This window comes from Apis mellifera, linkage group LG10, assembly GCF_003254395.2.
Source record: "Apis mellifera strain DH4 linkage group LG10, Amel_HAv3.1, whole genome shotgun sequence".
NCBI classification, from domain to species: domain Eukaryota; kingdom Metazoa; phylum Arthropoda; class Insecta; order Hymenoptera; family Apidae; genus Apis; species Apis mellifera.
Window position 1 is genome coordinate 11,136,761 of NC_037647.1, and position 24,289 is coordinate 11,161,049.

Here is a 24,289-nt window from a genome sequence, read left to right on the forward strand (position 1 = left end):
GATTCTTCAAAGGAATTTTTCGTCGAGTCAATAAATGATGAATTAGTCGAAATTGAAAAATTTTAGAATAATTTTGTAATATTAATATAATAAATTCTTTATTCGTATTTATAATTTTATTTTACAATTTAAAAATTAGAGTTTCATTGGAACAACAATTTCTTCTAACAATTTCACGAAACTGTTACTCGTAACATGAGCTTTCATCCCGTGTGATAAATTAGAGCCACTAGAAACTTATCGTCTCGTTGAATTAAGTTTAACATTCTCGTTCGAGAATCTTCCCTTTGTAACATCTCGAAAGGGAATCGATATTATCGAAATTTTAATTTTAACCCTTTGGCACCAATTCATTGATGCGGCGACGATATTTATTTATCTTTTTGGAATATTTATAAATAGGTTCCTAAGCTTTTTGCGTATATCTTATGAGACGTGGAATAATATATTGTTAAATGAGTAGATTTTTTTATCTGAAATTAGACCGTGATAGCGAATAAGATTGGCTGAGTTTGACGTGGATATAGAAATATTATTTTCACAGTTTTTGAGTTTTGTAAGCATTTGATTATTTATTAAAAATCTTTGTAGGCATTTGGAAAAATATTTTATAGAATATATTAAAACTATTAAATTATTTATTATATATTATTTATTTTTATAATTAAATTATTTATAAAAATAAAAGGTTTTTAGGAAAATATTCTATAGAATATATTAAAATTATTAAATTATTTATTATTTTTATAATTAAATAATTTATTAAAAAAATTATTTATAAAAATAAAAGGTATTTGGGAAAATATTCCATAAAATATATTAAAACTATTAAATTATTTATTTTTATAATTAAATTATTAAAAAAATTATTTACAAAAATAAAAGGCATTTGAAAAAATATTCCATAAAATATATTAAAACTATTAAATTATTTATTATTTTTATAATTAAATAATTTATTAAAAAAATTATTTATAAAAATAAAAGACATTTGGGAAAATATTCCATAAAATATATTAAAACTATTAAATTATTTATTTTTATAATTAAATTATTAAAAAAATTATTTACAAAAATAAAAGGCATTTGAAAAAATATTCTATAAAATATATTAAAACTATTAAATTATTTATTATTTTTATAATTAAATAATTTATTAAAAAAATTATTTATAAAAATAAAAGCCATTTGGAAAATATTCCATAGGATATATTAAAATTATTAAATTATTTATTATTTTTAATTAAATAATTTATTAAAAAAATTATTTATAAAAATAAAAGCCATTTGAAAAAATATTCCATTAAATTATTTATTATTTTTATAATTAAATAATTTATTAAAAAAATTATTTATAAAAATAAAAGACATTTGGAAAAATATTCCATAAAATATATTAAAATTATTAAATTATTTATTATTTTTATAATTAAATAATTTATTAAAAAAATTATTTATAAAAATAAAAGGCATTTGGGAAAATATTCCATTAAATTATTTATTATTTTTATAATTAAATAATTTATTAAAAAAATTATTTATAAAAATAAAAGGCATTTGGGGAAATATTCCATTAAATTATTTATTATTTTTATAATTAAATAATTTATTAAAAAAATTATTTATAAAAATAAAAGCCATTTGGAAAATATTCCATAGGATATATTAAAATTATTAAATTATTTATATTTTTATAATTAAATAATTTATTAAAAAAATTATTTATAAAAATAATTTTAATATTAAAAAAATTATTTTGAATGTAAAATTTTAAAACATTCTATACAAAGCTAAAGTTGATCCGGACAATTTGAACAAAAAGCGTTGTTGTCTTTTTCAAATTCCTTCCGTGCGTTTGTCGTCTCTTATCTGAATAACATAATTTCCATGCACATCTAATACTTGTAGAATTATTTTTCCAAACGGTGATATTATGTTGACTCCGTTGAAACTTTTTTTTTCCTTCTATTTTCAGGTAATCCCAATAATTTTGCAGCTAATAATTCTCTAAAATCTTCCAATTTTTATATTTTTTTTGCTGCAATTTCGCAAACTATCAATTTACAACTTAAATCCCTAAAACAAATCGAATATCAATTTTTCCATACCATTCGATCCCTTTTCTAATTGTCTCCATCATAAAAAACTATTATATCCATACAATTATCATTATCGATATTTTTATTATATTATATGTAAACAATAATAATACAAATAAATACGATACAACATGACCTGAACGAGATTTCGTTAGAGACATTCAAATCTAAATTCCCTCTTCCCGCTTCCTGAAAAAAGAAAAAAAAAAAAAAAAAAAAAAGAAAGAAGCGTTAACTCACCTTTGAAGCAAATCTTGTTCCTTTTGAACGCGAGGACGGTGTCGTTGTATTTGGTGCCGGGGGGCGCGGTGACGTTGAGCCTCAACGCCAACGGGATCTCGGCGCTGGCAAGGCCCGAGCACGGCAGCCTGATCCTGAACACCTGCAACGCGACCGGCACCTCTCCCCTGGCCGAGACGTTCACTCTCGGTGGGAGCAGCGCCATCATCCCGGGGCCGACAGCCCCTGGAACACCTACCACGTCGTAATCCAACTCCATCGAGTACGGCAACTGCGAACAGAGAGAGGGGGGGGGATGGAGAAGTCCTTTCTCGAAACGAAAACTTTTCTGTAGTTGGAAATAATGATTTAACGAGATTTTATATATTAGAGCGTTATGCGTGAACCGTTCTATTATATCTGTCTCTCTTCTGGAAGCTCTCTTTTCAATAGACAGATTTTGTCTTACATTCAATTCAACGTTTTGCGATGAAAAATAGTCAATAGTCAAATAGTCAATTCTGGCCGTTTCTCTGTTTTCGATTTATATTACATATTCAAGTTGATTGTAATATTTTGCAGGATTGGTGGATCGAGGCTCATAGTAAAGTAAAAATCTTTTCAATAATCTAAAAGAATTCTCTTCAGTGTGAAGTCCAGATTCATATAAGAATAGCAGTTAAAATCATTGCTAGCGAAAGAAACTAAAGTGAGACAGTTTAATAGTTTCGTGGAATCTCGAATGAAATGATAAAATGAAATTTTAATATATATATATATATATATATTATATAGTACAATTTAATTGTCGAAAGTCTTATCGTTTTTCACTCGGCATATATCTATATCGCCTCGGTACGATGGCAAATTAATCAAACACGCGCGTGCGTAATAAAAATATCTCGAGAAATTGTATATGTATATATAGAGAGAACCCCTTTCGGCATATCGTTGCACGCATGCGATATTTCACACTGGATCCATTCTCGCTTTATCTTCGCTCTCGTCGCGTGCCTCTTAATTAATGCCTCTTACTTGAACAATTCCAATAGGAATTTCTGAGCGTATACGTATCAATCTTAAAAAGATTAGGGAAGAAAAAAAAAATCTTCGATCGAGAAAAAAATTGTTGAAATTTTCGAAGGAAAAGAGAGGGGGAGGAGGAAGGATTTTAGAACGTTTAGGCTAATCCGTGTGGCGAGCCTCCTCCCTCTCCGCGACGTGTGGCGACAAAAGGGACATGCGAGCAGTGTGTTCGGGCACGCGACAAGTTTTACGAGGTGGCATAAATAATGCGGTTAGCGGCTTCGTGATGCAACGTCAAGCTGTACCACCTCCCTCGATTCTCCTTCCCCCACTCCTCCTTAATCGTCCTAATCGTCGCCACGAGAGGGGGCCTAAGATGGCGTGACACCGATCTTTCTTTCCTTCTATCTCTCTCTCTCTCTCCTTCCGCTCGTGTTTCTTTTCTTCTTACCTACGCTTGAATTAACGCGCCAAGTCGATCATACTTGAGGAGGATAGTGGTTAGAAGGGACGAAATTCTGACGAAGAATTATCGACGGAGATAAGCGAAATTTTCTCCTTTTTTTTTCTTTTTCATTTCTTTTTCCTCGTGAAAAGTTTATACTTTACGGTATCGAGCACGAAAGTGATATAACCGTTTCCTTTTTTTCCATCGCGAGCAAGTCGAGATACGTACGAGAAGGGTATATAATACGGGACGATTATAAATTTTTCTTACTTTTACACGTAACACGATGCAAGTGTGTTGCTTTTTTTTAAGCCGCCCCCTATATTTCTTTTATTTACGCTTTTAACTCGATAGATATGTAAAGCACTTAAACGAATGAATTCGGAGAGGGGGGGGGGATATTCGCGGATTCGACTATGAACATTTATCGCGCTTGGCGCGTATACTTGGGATATTTTATCATCGCGATAAGTGTGGAAATTGCATTAAAAGCTTGTACCATACCTTGCAATTTCTACCCGGATAGATAGAGGCGTTGTAGTTGCCACTAGTAACGATCACGTGGTCTCTATCTCGAGCGACGTTGCCGTTATTATTACGTTTCATTCGCGTTCTCGCACGCGCTTAACTTATTACGTGGAACGAGTGTGAAATCTTGCCAATGAAAATTAAACGAAGAAATATTAATATTAATAAGAATCGATGCACAATTGCAAGTAAGAAGAAAATTTAACCAATTGGAACAATTCGTACGTGAAATGTGCTATTACCAGATTGCTTTTACACCGTTAAAATCCTTCTCCGCCAATCGAACGATCCTCTCTCTCTGTTACAGTCGGAGAATACGAGCGGCGGGCTAATTTCGCGAATGCCTCGGCCCCGTAATTTTGTCGAGCCGGATCGAGGATTCGACGATCGAGAACTTGATCGAGCAAGAATTGTTGTTTATCTTCCGAAACGGTTATATCCGCTTTTGGCTAATGGCGTAAAAGTGTTCGAAAGCTGGCCTCACCTTTCAACAATACGAAGCTTCCACCACGTTTCTCCATCCACGCACGGCTTCTCGCATGCACAAAACCTCCATTCAACGCGAATCCGTACGAACGTTGTTGTTCGTCGCCGAACGAGAAGGAAGCCCTTGGCCTATCGCGACACGTGCACGATTTTGCCTCGAATTTGGATTTATTTTCGAATCACATTTATTCAAAATGTACATGGTATTTATTATATATATTTGTATCGTTTATTTTTTCTTCTGAAAGAAAACAAGATATTCTTTCTACTCTCGATTACGTCCAATCTATTCGCGATATATTTTTAGGTTAGCTCGTATCACGTGAAATTGCTTGTTTATGTTTGGATTTTCGAATCGCGTTTATTCAAAATGTATATATTTATTATATATATTTGTATTGTTTATTTTTTCTGAAAGAAAATAAGATATTCTACTCTCGATTACGTCCAATCTATTCGCGATATATTTTTAGGTTAGCTCGTACCACGTGAAATTGCCTGTTTATTTATGTTTGGATTTTCGAATCGCGTTTATTCAAAATGTATATATTTATTATATATATTTGTATTGTTTATTTTTTCTTTTGAAAGAAAATAAGATATTCTTTTTATTCTCGATTACGTCCAATCTATTCGCGATATATTTTTAGGTTAGCTCGTACCACGTGAAATTGTCTGTTTTTCTTTTCCTGCTCGGAAGAACGATCTTTGTTCGATGTTTAGATTTTCGAATCGCGTTTATTCAAAATATATATGGTATTTATTATATATATTTGTATTGTTTATTTTTTCTGAAAGAAAATAAGATATTCTTTCTATTCTCGATTACGTCCAATCTATTCGCGATATATTTTTAGGTTAGCTCGTACCACATGAAATGCCTGTTTTTTTTTTCTGTTCGAAAGAACAATTTTATTCGATGTTTGGATTTTCGAATCGCGTTTATTCAAAATATATATGGTATTTATTATATATATTTGTATTGTTTATTTTTTCTGAAAGAAAATAAGATATTCTTTTTATTCTCGATTACGTTCAATTTATTCGCGATATATTTTTAGGTTAGGTTATAAAATTGCCTGTTTTTCTTTTTCTGCTCGGAAGAACGATTTTATTCGATGTTTGGATTTTCGAATCGCGTTTTTTCAAAATGTATATGGCATTTATTATATATATATTTGTATTGTTTATTTTTTCTGAAAGAAAATAAGATATTCTTTTTATTCTCGATTACGTCCAATCTATTCGCGATATATTTTTAGGTTAGCTCGTACCACGTGAAATTGCCTGTTTTTCTTTTCCTGCTCGGAAGAACGATTTTATTCGATGTTTGGATTTTCGAATCGCGTTTATTCAAAATATATATGGTATTTATTATATATATATATATTTGTATTGTTTATTTTTTCTGAAAGAAAATAAGATATTCTTTCTACTCTCGATTACATCCAATTTATTCGATATATTTTTAGGTTAGGTCGTATCACGTGAAATTGTCTGTTTTTTTTTTCTGCTCGGAAGAATGATTTTTATTCAATGTTTGGATTTTCTAATCGCGTTTTTTCAAAATGTATATGGTATTTATTTTATATATTTGTATTGTTTATTTTTTCTGAAAGAAAATAAGATATTCTTTTTATTCTCGATTACTCGTTCAATCTATTCGCGATATATTTTTAGGTTAGGTTATAAAATTGCCTGTTTTTTTTTCCTAATTGGAAGAACGATTTTTGTTCGATCGAAATATATTTTAACTCGAGCTTGATTTTAATGGAAAGAAATTCTTCTTTTTCTCGAAACGAGCACGGTTTGTCTCTTAATCAATTTCTTGGAAGTAGGATGTTACGGTATCTCTTTGTTTCGGAAAAGAATGATCGTCGTACAGCATCCACTTCTCCTTCACAGCTTATAATTCCATTCAAAAATGGATTTGTATTCGTCTCGACGAACAAACTTCCAAACTTTTCGTGTCTCTGTCATTTTTTCGCTTTACCCAAACGTTCGAAAACTTTAGCCTCCGCTTTGCCTCTCGATCCAATCTTCCTTCGATTCCGCTCGTTTAGATTCTCGTTTCCACGCTTCGATTTAAATTCGTGCAAGAATAATAATCCAAATTCGATCGCTTCTCAAAGAAACAATGTTGAATCAATGGAAAAGGAAACGAAGAGAACGTGAAATTAATATTAAACGAAATATAGGTTAGGTAGAATTTACGAGTCACAGTTGATCGATCATTTGTGCCAAGATTTCCATTCAATTTTAAACGAGATAATAAAAAAACGCCTGTTCGATATCGGCTTAAACTTTGACACAAAAAAAAGAAGAACGGTTACACAACGTAAAAATATGCTAAATATGCAAATACAGATCGAGTAGTACATTTCGAATAACGTAAATTACGCGTAGTTATTGCCGGTATAGTTTTCGAACGAGTATACGATTGATTAAATATACAAGTAAACAGGAGGATGGAGGAGGATAATATTCGATGAGCTCGTCTCAAGGAATAACTTCCCTAGGCGGATGTAAGCAATACCTGTGTTACCGCTTGAGGGGTTTACTCGTCGAACTCTCGAGATCGAGAGTATGGATATTAATATTATAGTTAATCAAACCACGATATCGGTATATATATATATGGATAATATACCGAATAATAATTTTCTAATAAAGGAAAAAATGCGACGCATAATCGCATCAACGGTTACGTAATTTAATCACATCGGTATAAAGCGATATAAGCGCTCGAGGAACGCGTAAACGGACGTAAACGGATCGATGCGAAGGATAATAAACGAGAAACGCGCGATCGAGTTATTTTTTCGTTCGTTCTTCGTGCCGAATAATCCCCATCACTTGCAAACGCGTGTCACGAAACGTGTATGTGAACGATTGTGTTTTTTTGACGGAATAAACGATTCTAAATTCTCTTCTCTACGATCTTAGAAACAATTGCACGCGAAGAATCAGAAAGACAGTTTTCAACGATACGTCGGTGTTGGAGACAGCAGCGCCACTCGATGGAAAGCGCTAATCGTGGACGAGCTCGAAAACGTTGGACCGTGTCGCGTTCGTACGAGCGAATTGGTCGCCTCGTTTCCCCCTCCACTCCTCCGCCTTCAAACCGTACTCGACCGTACTTTTTCATCTTGCCTCGACAAAGGCCTGCTGCGTGCCGGCCTCGATTCGCCGGGTAACCGATCAATTGTCAGATTCATCGAGAATAAAGTGGTATAGAGTGCATAAGAAAGAAAGTGGAACGCGATTCGTCACGTATAAGAATCGATTACATACGGAGGAGCGAAATAGCTTGCGGACAGGACGGAGGAGAATGAATAAAACACCGCGAAAGACCTTGCATCTCTCTCTCTCCATCTCTCTCCATCCTTCGGCGCAATAACGAAATTCCCTCGTGCTTCTCGAGGAGGAAAAGTTACCCTGGCACTTTACGCTTCGATTAAAATTTTCTCGTGGAGTAGGAGCAGCTTGGAACTTGGAAATTACGTCGAATTTTTTTTTGGAAAAAATGCACGCTGCAGTCCTCCTTTTTTTTTTTAAACGAAGCGTTATCGCTAAACCGTTTTCCCAACTCCCCTTGACCGCGATTACTAACGGATTGACTTTGCGCGTAGCGTGTCGAATCGCGACGCTCGCACGACCATGGATCACTAACCTCGATATAAACGGTGCACAATTATTATCGGTCACGTAACTAAATGCGATTGAAATTCCTCAAGTGGGGGCGCCACGGTGGTTCGAATAATAAGTATATATTTACACGAAAGTACATTTTCAAACGTGTAGAAGAAATAAATAATCCGATGCGATGCGTTAAAATTTTAAATCCTTTTTTTTAAATAAAATATTCGAGAAATGTATTCCGTAAATTTTTTTATAAGCATTTAAATTTCAATTTTGTAACCCGATATAAAATATCTCGAAACATTTATTTTAATTTAAATTTATGGTTATAAATTATCGATAAATTTTTTGTTTTTTTTTTTTGTAAAATTAAATTAATTACTTCATATTTGAAAATTTGCACAATGCAATTCGATTCGTCAATAATTTTTTTACATGTTCCACGTCTTTCGCATTGTCAAATTCGAAGCTTCCTAAATTAATTTTTCATCTTTTTTGCCAAGATATTTTGCGCGGTTATGAATCACAAATATTTCTATATGTACATATTTCTTATTCTAAATTTCCACAAAACTTATTGAAAAAAAAAAAAAAAAATTTTGTCCAATTTAACACTGTTCGAGAACGCGCCATTATGGAAAACACGAAATCACGCGATCATATTTGGAACGTTCGTTCGTTTTCGCGAATCTTGCCAAAAGCAGAATTACTAATTAGTCCGAGCGAAGTACTCACGCTCGGTGAATTGTTGCCATCGGGTGTCGTTAACGAGAAGTCGTAAATTCGGCCACCAAACTGACCCTCTCCCCCCCTCCTTGTTACAGATATACTTGGATAACCGGGGGAGGGGAGGAAGGGAGAGCGCCGCTTGAAATTGATCGATAATTCCACGCCCTGTGTGTAGCGGTGGAATTCTGTTGCTCTCGGAACTTTGTTCCCAAGTTTGAAGTTCGACCCCCGCGAAATAAGATCGCGGTTTAATCGAGATAAATTTGAGGTTTGAATCTGTCGCGTTGGGGGGCGATCGGTCGAGTTTTGTTCAAGGGGAAGCACGACTTGGGCGGGGGGAGAGGAGCGGGGGACGCGACAAGTTTTGGAGATTGGAAACTTGGCGAAACTATTGGTCCGAATCGTGGTACCATTCCTATTGTGGGAGGCGATGATTTTACCTATACTCGAATCTATACTTAGCCCTGTGATGATAAAATTTTACTCTTCTTTTTTCCAGATTTAAAAATTCCCCGTTCGAAATAATTGTAAATTTTAAAACGAGTAGCTTTTAAGGATAGTTACAAGGAGAGAAAAGGAAAGTCGAGGTTAATGTAGGACGAAACGCGTATTTTTGTTTCGAGCGTATTATATAATCACGTATATTAATCCAATCGTGGCGATAAAACGACGAACCGTGTTATTATAAGTATTGTAACGTATCGATACAGTTCAATTTATAAATGTAATTTCGTATCCGAAATAATAATTGCACGTATACGGATAAAAATAGTTGGACGATTATCCTAATGTAATTTCACGAATGAAAATAATTTTTAGGGCTTCGAACGTTCGAATTGTAGCTCTCCTTGTGAAACTCTACTGTGTAGCGTGCGCTGCCAGGATGCTTGTAAACAAAAGCGTCTAGAGTGGGGATAAACGGTCCTACGAAGGACGGCTCCTCTTGCCTCTCTGCCGTCCCGCGAGACTTTTTTTCACTAAAGTAAACTTTCAGTAAACACAACCATCGGTTAACGATCATTATTTCTTTACGCCTATTTCGCTTACGTGTAAAATCATGAAATACTCGATCGAATGATATCGCAGACTAGATTGGAAAGTTTATCGATCAGATAAAATACTAGATTTTTTTTAATTTAAGTAGTAAATAAACACTCGATAATATCTTTTATCTTTTTAGGTGGCGCCTAAGCTTTAGCCTTGATCGTCGCGTGCTGTTTTCGATTCTCCCCTCGTAATATCTCGATCAAATACTTAATCCCTTGATGGTTTTAGACACTAAGAGGATGAATTAGTCGCGAGAAGAACTTCCACGTTTCTCACTCCCTTATCCTCGATTCTTCCTCTTCGGTTTATTTCGAGTTGGACAATATTTACGTGTAGACAGCTTAATGCCACTTCTCCTATAGCTTGTGCACGATGATGAATTAATCATTAACCCCACCTCTGGCGAGGTGCTCGCGCAGTTTACCCTTTCTCTCTCTCTCTCTGTCCCTCTCTCTATCCTTCTATCTCCAGTAAGGTAAAAGCGAAAAAGAGGTTGACACGGTTAATCGAGAAAATCGTTAATCTTGACTATCGACTCGCCGCAGTGAATCAACGCGAAAGATCAATTGTTTCTTTTTTAGCTTTTAGCTAGAATGAGAGAGAAAGGAAATGAAGTATCGATCTTGATATAGTATTATTTTTCTCGGTTAAATTATTCGCATTCGTTTTTATTAAAAATTACTTCTCTCCGTTCAGATCTCTTTCAACGTGTAATTTAAAGGAACGTAATAAGCTCGTTCGAATCGGAACGAAAAGAAAAGAGAAATTGTGCAAGTTTTGATTCGTATGAATATGTATATATATATATGTGTATATGCGTCCGTGTGTGTGTAAAATAAAAATGGCAAAAATTTCCTCTCTTCCATTTTCCGAGAATAAAGAGCCGGCTTTGATAATTTAATACGCACACTCTGGCCCCGTGTCAATTATGAAGACAAGCGTTACTAATTGCACGCACACACAGGAAGCGAAGGAACGTTTTCCCCGACTATGTAGGGCACACACGCGGGTACGATTTAACGAGCGGTTTTACCGACTTTAATTATTAGCTTGACTGTACTCGAGAGGGTCTTTCAGTTTATGCAAGCGTGACAGAATGCTGGAGGAATAAGGAGGGAGGGGGGGGGGAGAGAGAGGGATAGACAAAGGGCTGTTTGCACCCTCGGTGTTAACGCAATATTCTCGACTCCGTTGAAGATGGAAGCGTTTATACGAGAGAACGCTCTGCCTGCCTCTGTCTGCCTGCACTTTGTCTAAGCGTTTGGCCACGCGTTTGTTCGCATTCTCCCTTTGTCCCCCTCCCTCCCTCCCTCTCCCTAGCGTTTCGTCTCTCATTATCCCGCGCGCTTTTCAGTCTTGCTTACGCCTCTAATCTCGAAATTTTTTCAATTTAATCCGTCAGATTCAATCGTTTTTTTTTAAATTTTTTTTTTACGGACGGAGGAACATTTATTTTTTTCTAACGTTATATTTATATATTTCTCTCTCTCTCTCTCTCTATTTTTTTCTCTCGTCTTTTAATTTTTTGCTTCTTCTTTTTTTTTTTTTTTTTAATGCTTCTTCTTTTTTTTTTTTTTTTTAATGCTTCTTCCGTCAGTTCGGTCTCGTCTTCCTCTTCTTTTTCCTCGCTGTTTGCAGAGGTTAACGTGTTTTCATTATAGAGAAGTTTTATCCTTAGATTTCTAGAAAAGGAAGAGTTCGGAAATGGAAGAAGTTTTCAGAATCGCTATTTCCTTTCCTTTCCTTCCCACTCCTTGTTTTCCTTTGATTTTATTCCCTTCACTTTCATACAGTCAGCATCATAGATCTCTCGCGTGTAATCCTTTGCTTTCTTTTCTTCTTTACTTCGCTTCTTTCCTCCTATTTACCAACGGATAGATACATTTTCACGTTTTTTATATCTCGTGTATGTATATTATACGCACGCGAGATATAAAATATACGTTTTTATGTATGCTAACCGTTTGGAGGGGGGAAAAGGTAAGTATATAAGGTAAGTATAAGAAAATATGTAATTAGAATTAAGTAAAATGTTGAAAAAATGTCTAGCTCTTGAAATGAGTATATAATGGCAGAAAGAGGTAAGTATAAAGGTAAGTATAAAGGTAAGTATATCGAATTATTGAATAATTAGAATTAAGTAAAATGATGAAAAAATGGTTTATTTTCAGAAAAAAGCGAGATTGAAAAAATAAATCTTCCTCTTATATTTTCTTGATATAAAATTCCGAAATCTCTCGAACGACCTCCTTTCGAATTATATTCTCCTGATACAAACCCGAAAAATTCGGCCAAAAATTTTTGCCGCTCGAAATTTTCACTTTGTATTAGGAGAACATAAGTTGGTAGGAGGTCATTCGAGGAATTTTTCTCAGAATTTTGCCAAAATTTTTGACCGAAAATTCGACTTTGTATTAGGAGAATATAAGTTGATAGGAGATCGTTCGAAGAATTTTTCCCAGAATTTTGCCAAAATTTTTGGCCAAAAATTCCACTTTGTATTAGGAGAACATAAGTTGGTAGGAGGTCGCTCGAGAAATTTTTCTCAGAATTTTGCCAAAATTTTTAGTCAAAAATACCAGTTTGTATTAGGAGAACATAAGTTGATAGGAGGTCGTTCGAGGAATTTTTCTCAGAATTTTGCCAAAATTTTTGGCCGAAAATTCCACTTTGTATTAGGAGAACATAAGTTGGTAGGAGGTCGCTCGAGAAATTTTTCTCAGAATTTTGCCAAAATTTTTAGTCGAAAATTCCACTTTGTATTAGGAGAACATAAGTTGATAGAAGGTCGTTCGAGGAATTTTTCCAAAAATTTTGCCAAAATTTTTGACCGAAATTTCCACTTTGCATTAGGAGAACATAAGTTGATAGGAGGTCGTTCGAGGAATTTTTCTCAGAACTTTGCCAAAATTTTTGACCGAAAATTCCACTTTGTATTAGGAGAACATAAGTTGATAGGAGGTCGTTCCAGAAATTTTTCTCGGAATTTTAAAATTGATTGTTCGAAAGAAATTTTGGCCGAAAATTCGACTTTGTATTAGGAGAACATAAGTTGATAGGAGGTGGTTCAAGAAATTTTTCTCAGAATTTCGAAATGGATCGAACAAATAAAATTTCGGCCGATAATTTCACTTTGTATTAGGAGAATATAAGTTGGTAGGAGGTCGTTCGAGGAATTTTTCCAAAAATTTCGAAATGGTTTGAGGAAATTTTGGCCAAAAATTCGATTTTGTATTAGGAGAATATAAGTTGTGAGGAAGTCGTTCGAGGAATTTTTCTCAGAATTTTGAAATGAATTGTTGGAAAGAAATTTTGGCCGAAAATTCGACTTTGTATTAGGAGAACATAAGTTGATAGGAAGTCGTTCAAGAAATTTTTCTCGGAATTTTGAAATGAATTGATGAAACTAAATTTTTGTCAAAAATGCGATTTTGTATTAGGAGAACATAAGTTGGTAGGAGATCGTCCAAGAAATTTTTCTCGGAATTTTGAAATGGATTGTCCGAAAGAAATTTTGGCCGAAAATGTGATTTTGTATTAGGAGAACATAAGTTGATAAGAGGTCGTTCGAGGAATTTTTCTAAAAATTTTAAAATGGACCGAGAAAACGAAATTTTGGTCGAAAATTCGACTTTGTATTAGGAGAACATAAGTTGATAAAAGGTCGTTCCAGAAATTTTTCTAAGAATTTTAAAATGGTCCGAGGAAACGAAATTTTGGCCGAAAATTCGACTTTGTATTAGGAGAATATAAGTTGATAGGAAGTCTTTCGAGAAATTTTTCTCAAAAGTTTGCCGAAATTTTGGCTGAAAATTTCATTTTGTATTAGGAGAACATAAGTTGATAGGAGGTCGTTCGACGAATTTTTCCAAAAATTTCGAAATGGATCGAACAATTAAAATTTTGGCCGAAAATTCGACTTTGTATTAGGAGAACATAAGTTAACAAGAGTTCATTCCAGCAATTTTTCCAAAAATTCGAATTCCAAGAATCTTTATAAAATTTTCTATACTTACCTATACTTACCTATACTTACCTTAAAATACTTACCTTTCACAGCTTCCTTTCTTTTTTTTTTTTCCTTTTTTTCAACATTTTACTTAATTCTAAAGGATATAGGAACATACCGGGTGTACCACTGTTGCAATTACATCATCCGAAATATCTCGTTTCCTTTTGACGATATTAAAAAATGTTTCGGACAAAAGTCGAATGGTTTCGAAAACTCTACATCCCAACCTTGTCAATTTTTCCGTGAATGGACGCGTAAAGAAACTGCAAAGACAAACTTTGTCCTTTTAAACGAAACCATACATTTTCCAATCCATTATTCGACGCAGTTTGACAATCTCTGCAAAAAAGTACCAAGCTATACAGCTCGAAAAATCATCAGTTCAGAAGATATTTATTCGTAACTTCTAAACCAATCATTTTTTTTCGCCACAAATAGCTCAATACCTTTTTACATACAACTATATATATATATACATATATAACACATATAACATATACATATATATATATATACGTCTATCAATGCATTGAAAAACATATGCTTTCTACTTTTAAAAAAAACAATTTAATCCCCTACACACAACTCTCTACGCGTCCTCCAACGAGAAAATGAATAACGCCATAAACACGGCCCCCCTCGAAACCATTCAACTCTCGTCCAAAACATTTTTTTAATATCGCCAAAAAAAAAAAACAAACGAGACACACGGGATGATAAATTCAAGCGGACACCACTAAGGACAGGGAACAGGATGTAAGTGTGTGTAGGTTAATAGGGAGGTTAACAAGTCGTGTCATTATTAGAAAAAAATTAAAAAATTTAATTTGTAGAGAATACGATACCTGTTTACCGACGGAGTTAAAAAATTTATTTATTTTATTAAATTCAAGCGGACACCAGTAAGGATAGGATAATGATAAATTATGCAGCTAGAATTTTTTTCAAAGTATATTGTAGATTTTGTTGTTGAGTCTTTTGAAATTTCTCCTTGGAATTTTTCTTAAATTGGAGTTTTTAATAGTTTTTAGATAATAATATTCATTGATAGTTCTTTATTTATTTATTTATTTATTTGCTTTTAAAATATAGTATAGTTCTTTCTTCAATCAATTAATATTCATCTGGATCCAATATTTTATTAATTAATAGTCATTAACTGAATTTTTCTCAAAGTAGAGTATATTGTAGATTTTGTTATTAAATCCTTTGAAATTTCTCCTTGAAATTTTTATTAAATTGGAGTTTTTAATAGTTTTTAGATAATAATATTCATTGATAGTTCTTTATTTATTTATTTATTTATTTGCTTTTAAAATATAGTATAGTTCTTTCTTCAATCAATTAATATTCATCTGGATCCAATATTTTATTAATTAATAGTCATTAACTGAATTTTTCTCAAAGTAGAGTATATTGTAGATTTTGTTATTAAATCTTTTGAAATTTCTCCTTGAAATTTTTATTAAATTGGAGTTTTTAATAGGTTTTAGATAATAATATTCATTGATAGTTCTTTACTTATTTATTTATTTATTTATTTATTTGCTTTTAAAATATAGTATAGCTTTTTCTTCAATCAATTAATATTCATCTGGATCCAAAATTTTATTAATTAATAGCCATTAACTGAATTTTTCTCAAAGTAGAGTATATTGTAGATTTTGTTATTAAATCCTTTGAAATTTCTCCTTGAAATTTTTATTAAATTGGAGTTTTTAATAGGTTTTAGATAATAATATTCATTGATAGTTCTTTACTTATTTATTTATTTATTTGCTTTTAAAATATAGTATAGCTTTTTCTTCAATCAATTAATATTCATCTGGATCCAATATTTTATTAATTAATAGCCATTAACTGAATTTTTCTCAAAGTATAGAGTATATTGTAGATTTTGTTATTAAATCCTTTGAAATTTCTCCTTGAAATTTTTATTAAATTGGAGTAATAGTTTTTAGACAAACAATTATCTATTCATCGATATCTTTACTTATTTATTTATTTATTTACTCTTAAAATATTCTTCACAGATTATTCAATCTCTTGAAATTTTTTCTCGAGGAATTTTTCTCAAGATGGAAATAGAATTAATATTCATCTGGATCCAAAACTAACAGCCATTAATTGAATTTTTCTCAAAATAGAATATATTGTAGATTTTGTTATTAAATCTTTTGAAATTTCTCCTTGAATTTTTCTTAAATTGAAGTAATAGTTTTTATATAACAATATTTATTCATTGATATTTCTTTACTTATTTATTTTTTTATTTATTTGCTCTTAAAATATAGTATAATTTCAATTTCTTCATAGATTATTCAATCTCTTGAAATTTCTTCTCGAGGAATTTTTCTTAAGATGGAAATAGAATTAATATTCATCTGGATCCAAAACTAACAGCCATTAATTGAATTTTTCTCAAAGTAAAGTATATTGTAGATTTTGTTGTTAAATCTACTGCTTAAATTTCTCCTTGGAATTTTTATCAAATTGGAGATAGTTTCTCTCAAAGTGGACCAATTGTTTTCTTCACAAATTATTCAATCTTTTGAAATTTCTCCTCGAATTTTTCTCAAGATGGAAATAGAATTAATATTCATCTGGATCCAAAACTAACATCTCAAAGTAGAGTATATTATAGATTTTGTTATTAAATCTTTTGAAATTTTTCCTTGGAATTTTTCTTAAATTGGAGTAATAGTTTTGAGATAACAATATTCATTGATATTTTTACTTATTTATTTATTTATTTATTTACTCTTAAAACTCTTATAGTTTCAATTTCTTCACAGATTATTCAATCTCTTGAAATTTCTCCTCATGGAATTTTTCTCAAGATATAAAAATAGTTTTGGATGAATATTAATCTCGATTAGTTCATTCTTCATTCTTCATCTCTGCATTTTATTTATTTAGTTTTCATTTCAATCCAATATAAGATAGAAATTTTAACAAGTTATACCACTACTTATTATTATATATTATTGTATCCTAGTTACACATTCTGTTCGTTTAGATTAGCAAGACTAGTTTAAAAAGTACCTTTAACCTTCACTCTTATCATAAACAATCAACGCGTGCATTTCGAGAGCGATCCGCTTTTAAACAATTTAAAAAGAAAGGTTTGCAAGCTTTGAACCTTTCGAGGTAAATAGCCGAGGGAGGCGCGACTTGGCCTTGCTTGGTTTTCGAGACCGCGCCAGAGATTAATCTCATTACAACTAAATCCGATTAATCGACGCCTGAAGCTTCGATAAACCTGTGTATCGTCGAGGTTGACGCGCGTTTCCTCGGTCAACGACAGCTTGTTGTGTCCCATAACGCCCTCTCCCCCTCTCCCTCCCTCCTTCGATGTACGCAAGGTGGAAAGGGTGGAAACTCGAAGGGTAGTCGAGGCCTCGAGCATCGAACGACCCCATGGGAATTGTTTCGCGTAACGCATTAAAAGCTCGTCGAGAACGATGAGCTCGATGATGCTCGTTACACGAGATAACAATCGAAAGGGATCCTTCCTTTTCCTTTCCTTCTTCTTTCTACATAATTTCCATCCGATTTGGAAAAATTTAATTCAATTAATAAACGAGAAATTTCTGATATATTTTTCAAAATCGGTATCCTTTTGTTACGATTTCTTCCAATTCTAAAAAATTTCACTTTAAAATTCATTTAATAATTCAGGGACGTTCAACGTATCTTGATTGTCTCGTACCAATTATCGATACATTTTTATTCAAAAATAAAAATTTATAATAATAATAAATACATGGATGAATTCTTCTTTCTTATTCAACAAAGACGTGCAACAAGAAGGAAGAATGAAGAGGAAAGAATCGCGAATCGAAGAAAAGAAAGACGCGCGGACGCGCGCGTTTATCGTCGCATTCGTAGCGCGCGAATTGGCAGAATTCTGATGAAGGATGGGGGGCATGGAGGGGAGGGGAGGGTGCGTGGGCCAATTTTCGCGTAATTCGATGGAGCGTGATCGTCATAGCAACTCCCGATACCCCCCCTCCCACCTTTGGAAGCGGGAGCCTGTTCAAACAAGCCTCAGACTCCAAGGGATCGCGGTATCTAACCCCCTCTCCTCCATTTCCCCCACTCTCTGCGCGCATCACGCCACAGACACATCGCTCTCGCTCTCCTTTCTCCATATATTCCCCCTTCCTCTTATTATTTGTCAGTTTCACTTCCCATAACTATCCTCCTCCTCCTCCTCCTCCTCCTCCTCCTCCTCCTCCTCCTCCTCTCGCCCCTTTTAGTCGCGACAACACGGATTTCCTTCGATCGTGTTTCCGCGACACCGACGGCTCAATCGTTTCGTTGTTGTAATTACTCCCCTGGGTTACCAGCTCATCGAGAGAGAGAAAGAGGGAGAGGGAGAGATTTGGTTTTATGGAGGATCATCTCGTATCAAATTTATATAGGTGATGATTGAGGCTGTAATATTGGGATATGCGATAAGGAGTGAAATTATTGTTGACAGGTTAATTGGTTAATTGCAAGGGGTTCGAGCAAATTTTTTATAACACTTTATGTAATACGAGTTTGTGTTTTCGACCGATCGTAATTACAATTGGCTGTACTTTGTTTCCTTTGCATAATTCAAGAGTCTTTCCTCACCATTTCGTTGGCTGCCTTTATTTGGAAATTATATATATATATATAAGAGTGAAAGAGAAAGGTTTTCTTCTATCCTTCATCTATTCTTTATATATTGTTTGAAAATCTCCGTTATTTTTCAATAATATCACTCGTTAATAAACTCGTTCGAAAAACGCGTTTTCACGTTAACATCAATCATATCTCGTATCCTTTAAATTGAACGGGATTACGAGACAATCGAATCGTCTTTTAAATCTACGTTAAAAGAGGCTCAAAGAATGTAAATAAAAGCAAGATAGAGAGAAATGGGATCACGAAAGGATCGAGCAACTCGCGAGCTAGGAGAGATAAATTATGAAACGAGGCACACGCTTAATTATAAAGCCGATAAATTCATCGTGCGGGACGCGGGACAGACGCGTGGAATCCGGAACGGTTGATAAACGAGACCCCGATCCCGACTTTCCGCCCGAAAACCGTCTTGCGCCTCGTTTCGCCTCAACCGCGCCCTCTGCTTTCCCCCTCCAACGCGGCAACCGCGCAATTGGATCCTTGCCTCTATGCAACCGTAATTACATTTATGACACGTGGCGCCAACACACGGATATATCGATTCGGATACGTCGTCGCCTTTACTCGCCTTCGCTTCTCTTCTTTTTACTTGTCTCTTTTTATTATTCTTCAACGAAATTTCCAATGTCTCGAAATTCTATATATATCTATTCGAGAATGGAATATAAATTTTAAAAAGACGATTCTTCCAACATTCTCCAATTAGTTTCGCTCGAAATGGAACAGTTCTTAACTAATCGAGTTGATTAACCACGTTCGAGAAGAAACACGACTCGAGTGGATGGAATTATTGGAGGGGGGGGATCGTAGGCGCGTTTCGTCGGTCGCTTCGAACAATCGCGGGCATAATTACAACTCGGCGTTTGATTGTTAACGCGTGCTTGGTGCAGATGCTCGAGAGAAGGATGGAGAAGGACGGAACGGATGGAGGAAGAAGGTTCGCGGACGGAGGTCGTTTGTCAAAGGGAAGAATTAGGGACATCTGTCCGTTTTGGAGCGACGCCAAATTGAAGGCAACCGGCCGGCCATCTTCGACGGCGCGTCCTTCGATACTGCACTGCCACTGTGATATTACCTTCGTGTCCTCTGTCCTCCGTGATTAACGAGGGATCATCTTTTTCTCGCCTCACGGATTTAAAGCCGATCTCTCCGTTAATAAAGATCGGAGAGTACACTTTTCTTCCTCGTTCCTGGATCGGTCAAGCGGATATCTTTTTATCTCGCGCCAATTTTAAAAGATCGAAACGAATAGTTATCCGATTTTTCTTTATTCGGTTAGAACGATTTTTCGGGGGTCGAAAGCGGCCAACGGCGAGCGTCGAATATTTTTATTTTTTTTGGAAAATTTTTTATTAACTCCTTATCTATCTATCTTATCTTTCTCTTATTTTTTGTTAACTACTTATCTTTTTTTTTTTTGAAAAGAATAATGAATTATTTCTCTTTTTTAGATATTTATTCGGGATTTTCATCCATCCCCTTCTCGTCACGGCTTATAATTCTATTCAAAAGTGGATTTGTATTCGTCTCGACGAGCAACTTTCAAACTTTTCGTCCTCCGTCGTTTTTTCGCTTTGCCCAAATGTTTCATCGAAAACTACGAAATAACTTTAGACTCTCCATCCAATCTTCCTTCGATTCCGCTCGTTTACGAGCTTCTCGTTTCCAGATTAAACTCGCGCAGGAATAATAGTTCAAATTCGTTCGCTTCTCGAGGAAACGGTTGAATCAATGGAAAAGGAAACGTGAAAATATGCTAAGGGAAATGTGGGTTGAGTTTACGAGTCGATTCCAAGATTTCCATTCGGTACAATTTTAAATGAATAATAAAATCGAAAACGCCTTATATTTTTCTTTGTTTCGTGATTTTTCAGGAATTTAGCGACAATTTCATTAATCGGTTGCGGAATATTAAAATCAAAGTCTTGTTCTCGTAATCGAAATTATATTTTATAATTCTTTGCTCACTCGAAATATTCGAAAATTATATATCGATTCGAGATGTCCAGCATCTTCGTTCGATTTCTCTCGTTTTCTGAATTTTTGAAACCACTGATATTTTTATCAAGAGAATCTTCTCTCCAAAAACATCTGGTATTTCGATATCGGTTTATGCTTGTACAGGAATAATATTCCAAATTAATTCTAAATTCGAAAGACATTAAAGTTAAATTTTAATGCAAAAGAGAATTATACAAGGATACATAATGTGAAGATACGAGTATTAGGATCGTTTACGAGGTTTTAATTGAATTTTTGAAGCCAATTTTCTTTGCAATTAATTTTGGAATATTAAAATCGAAGTTTTGCCTTATAACTTAAGTTCTTAGGTTACAACCCTTTACATTCTACCAAATTTACGAAGATTATGATATTTTATCTTCGATATGGATTTTTGAAATTATCATTGAATTCGATCGATAGAATTTCCTTTTCAACCAAACTTTTGAAATATTATTATATCTAAACTAATTTTTTGAAATATTAAAATCAAAGGAATATTTTATAACCCTTTACTTGCATTCCACTCAAATTTTCGAAAATTACGATATCTACCATCTTCTATATGGATTTTCGAAATTGTCATCGAACGATCGACAGAATCTTGTTTCTAACTAATTTTGGAATACTAAAATCGAAGTCATACCTTATAACTCTTTATCTAAATTCCATCCAAATGTTGGAAAACTATTCGAGATATTTACTATCTTCGATACGGATTTTTGAAATTATAGAACGATTTTTACTCCAATTAATTTTGGAATATTAAAATCGAAGCCATTTATAATCCTACGATATCTATCATCTTTCATACGGATTTTTCAAATTGTCATCGAATGATCGATAGAATCTTCTTTTCAACTAAACTTTTGGAATATTATTATATCTAAACTAACTTTTTGGAATATTAAAATCGAAGCCATACCTTTATCTATATTCCACTGAAATATTCGAAAACTACGATATCTTACCATCTTCGATACGGATTTTTGAAACTATCGAACGATCGATAGAATTTTCTTTTCAACTAAATTTTTGGAATATTAAAATCGAAGTCATATCTTATAACCCTTTACTTGCGTTCCATTCAAATTTTCGAAATTACGATATCTACCATTTTCGATACGGATTTTTAAAATTGTCGAACATCGAATAATTAATAGAATCTTATCTCCAATTAATTTTGGAATATTAAAATCGAAGCCTTGCGTTATAATCTTACAAAATTCTTACAATCGATCGGTTCATCGAATTTCGAATTGGAATCATGTTACAACCGTTTTCATTTCATCCAAATGTTCGAAAACTACGATATCTACCATTTTCAAATATTAAAATCGAAGCCGTACTTTATAATTCTACGATATCTACCATCTTCCATACGGATTTTTGAAATTATCATCGAACAATAAATAGAATCTTTTCTCCAACTAAACTTTTGGAATATTATTATATCTAAACTAACTTTTTCGAATATTAAAATCAAAGGAATATTTTATAATATATCTTATATATCCTTTACCTACTCAAATGTTCGAAAACTATCATATCTTACCTGAAACTATCATCGAATGATCGATAGAATCTTCTCTCCAACTAATTTTCGAATATTAAAATCGAAGCCTTGCCTTTCGAAAATACCTCGCGACTTTCATCACATAACACTTTTCATCGAAAAAATGTCCACGTTCCATCCTTATTTTCGACCATCGAATCTGTCCAAAGAAAATATAAAGAACCTCTCCCTTTCTCTCTCTCTCTCTCTCCCTTTCTCTTTGCCTTCCCTCCCCGCAGGATACGGAAGGCCTCTCGCAGAGGAGTTTGGCAGACGAGCGAGGGAAGCTATCGCAACGACAAATTTCCTCATCTAACTTTCCACGCCGAGATGAGATGATCGCTCAATGCCACCGTCACCGTCGCAGCTATCTTCGCCGGTAAACTCCGCTCATCCACACCCCGTCCCCCCTCCCCGCAAAATTAATGACGGAATCCGAGACTTTTCTATCGGGGAGAAGGGAGGGGAGGGGGAAAGAGTTCGCCGCTGGAAAGAAGGAATTCGCGAGGTGAGAGGGAGAGGTGAAAAGGTATTTCTCTTTCTTTCTGAAAAATCTCTGCGTGGACAGCGGCCTTCTCTTAACGTTCCTCGATTAAGTATCTCGAATCGAATCTTGTTGCTTCTCTTTTTATTGTCTACCTGTTGTCTGTCCCTCAGTTTCTTCTTCTCCAATTAATTTTGGAATACTAAAATCGAAGCCTTGGTTTATAAGCCTTTATTTACCATTCAAATGTTCGAAGACTACGATATTTTATCATCTTTGATACGGATTTTTGAAATTATCATCGATAGAATCTTCTTTGCAATCTAATTTTTGAATACTAAAATCGAAGCTTTGGTTTATAAGCCTTTATTTACCAGTCAAATTTTCGAAAACTATGATATCTTATCTTCCATATTGGATTTTTGAAATTATCATCGAATGATCGATAGAATCTTCTTTTCAATTAATTTTCGAATACTAATAAATCGAAGCTTTTAATTATTCGATCGGTTCATTCGAATATTCGAAAGTATATTATAATCCTTTATGTATATTCCATCCAAATTCGAAAATTGGCATACGAGATGTCTACCATCTTCGATACGGATTTTTCAAACTATCGATAGAATCTTCTCTCCAACTAATTAATTTTCGAATATTAAAATCTCCTCTCCAACTAATTTTGGAATATTATAAATATTAATTATTAATATTATAAATATAAAAATCGAAGCCATACCTTATAATCCTTTATTTACCATTCAAATGTTCGAAGATTACGATATCTTACCATCTTTGATACGGATTTTTGAAATTATCATCGACAGAATGTTCTCTCCAACTTATTTTCGAATACTAAAATCGAAGCCTTGCCTTATAACCCTTTACTTACCACTCAAATTTTTGAAAACTACTAATATCTTACTATCTTATACGGATTTTTGAAATTGTCATCGAACGATCGATAGAATCTTCTCTCCAACTAATTTTGGAATATTAAAATCTCTTCTTCAACTAATTTTGGAATATTATAAATATTAATTATTATAAATATTAAAATCGAAGCCATACCTTATAATCTTTTATCTACATTCCATCCAAATTCGAAAACTATTATTCGAGATGTCTACCATCTTCGATACGGATTTTTAAAACTATCATTGAACGAAAATTTTTCTTCTCTTCTTCCCTTCTTTCCTTCTTCTTTTGATAGTGAAGGAGTTGTTCACTCTCTCGATCTGATCTAAGGCAGAGGAATTAGCCCTCCCTCTCTCTCTCTGTTTCTCTCTTTCTCCCTTCCTTCTTCGTTCTTGACATTTAATTTTTGGAAAACGCG

General features: G+C 33.6%; 1 protein-coding gene across 5 annotated transcripts in view; it reads right to left on the minus strand.

Annotated features, from left to right (window-relative positions):
* Nucleotides 1–24,289, minus strand: part of LOC408278 (tyrosine-protein kinase Drl) — a 101,978-nt gene that overhangs the window by 28,401 nt on the left and 49,288 nt on the right. For 4 of the 5 annotated variants that reach the window (XM_006569187.3, XM_026443347.1, XM_006569191.3 and 1 more), the window contains one exon: nt 2,340–2,610. In XM_006569187.3, the coding sequence (XP_006569250.2) occupies nt 2,340–2,610 (271 nt within the window). Of the gene's footprint in view, nt 1–2,339; nt 2,611–4,804; nt 5,678–24,289 lie in introns of those variants that run through there. The other variant, XM_006569194.3, reaches the window with a different exon arrangement.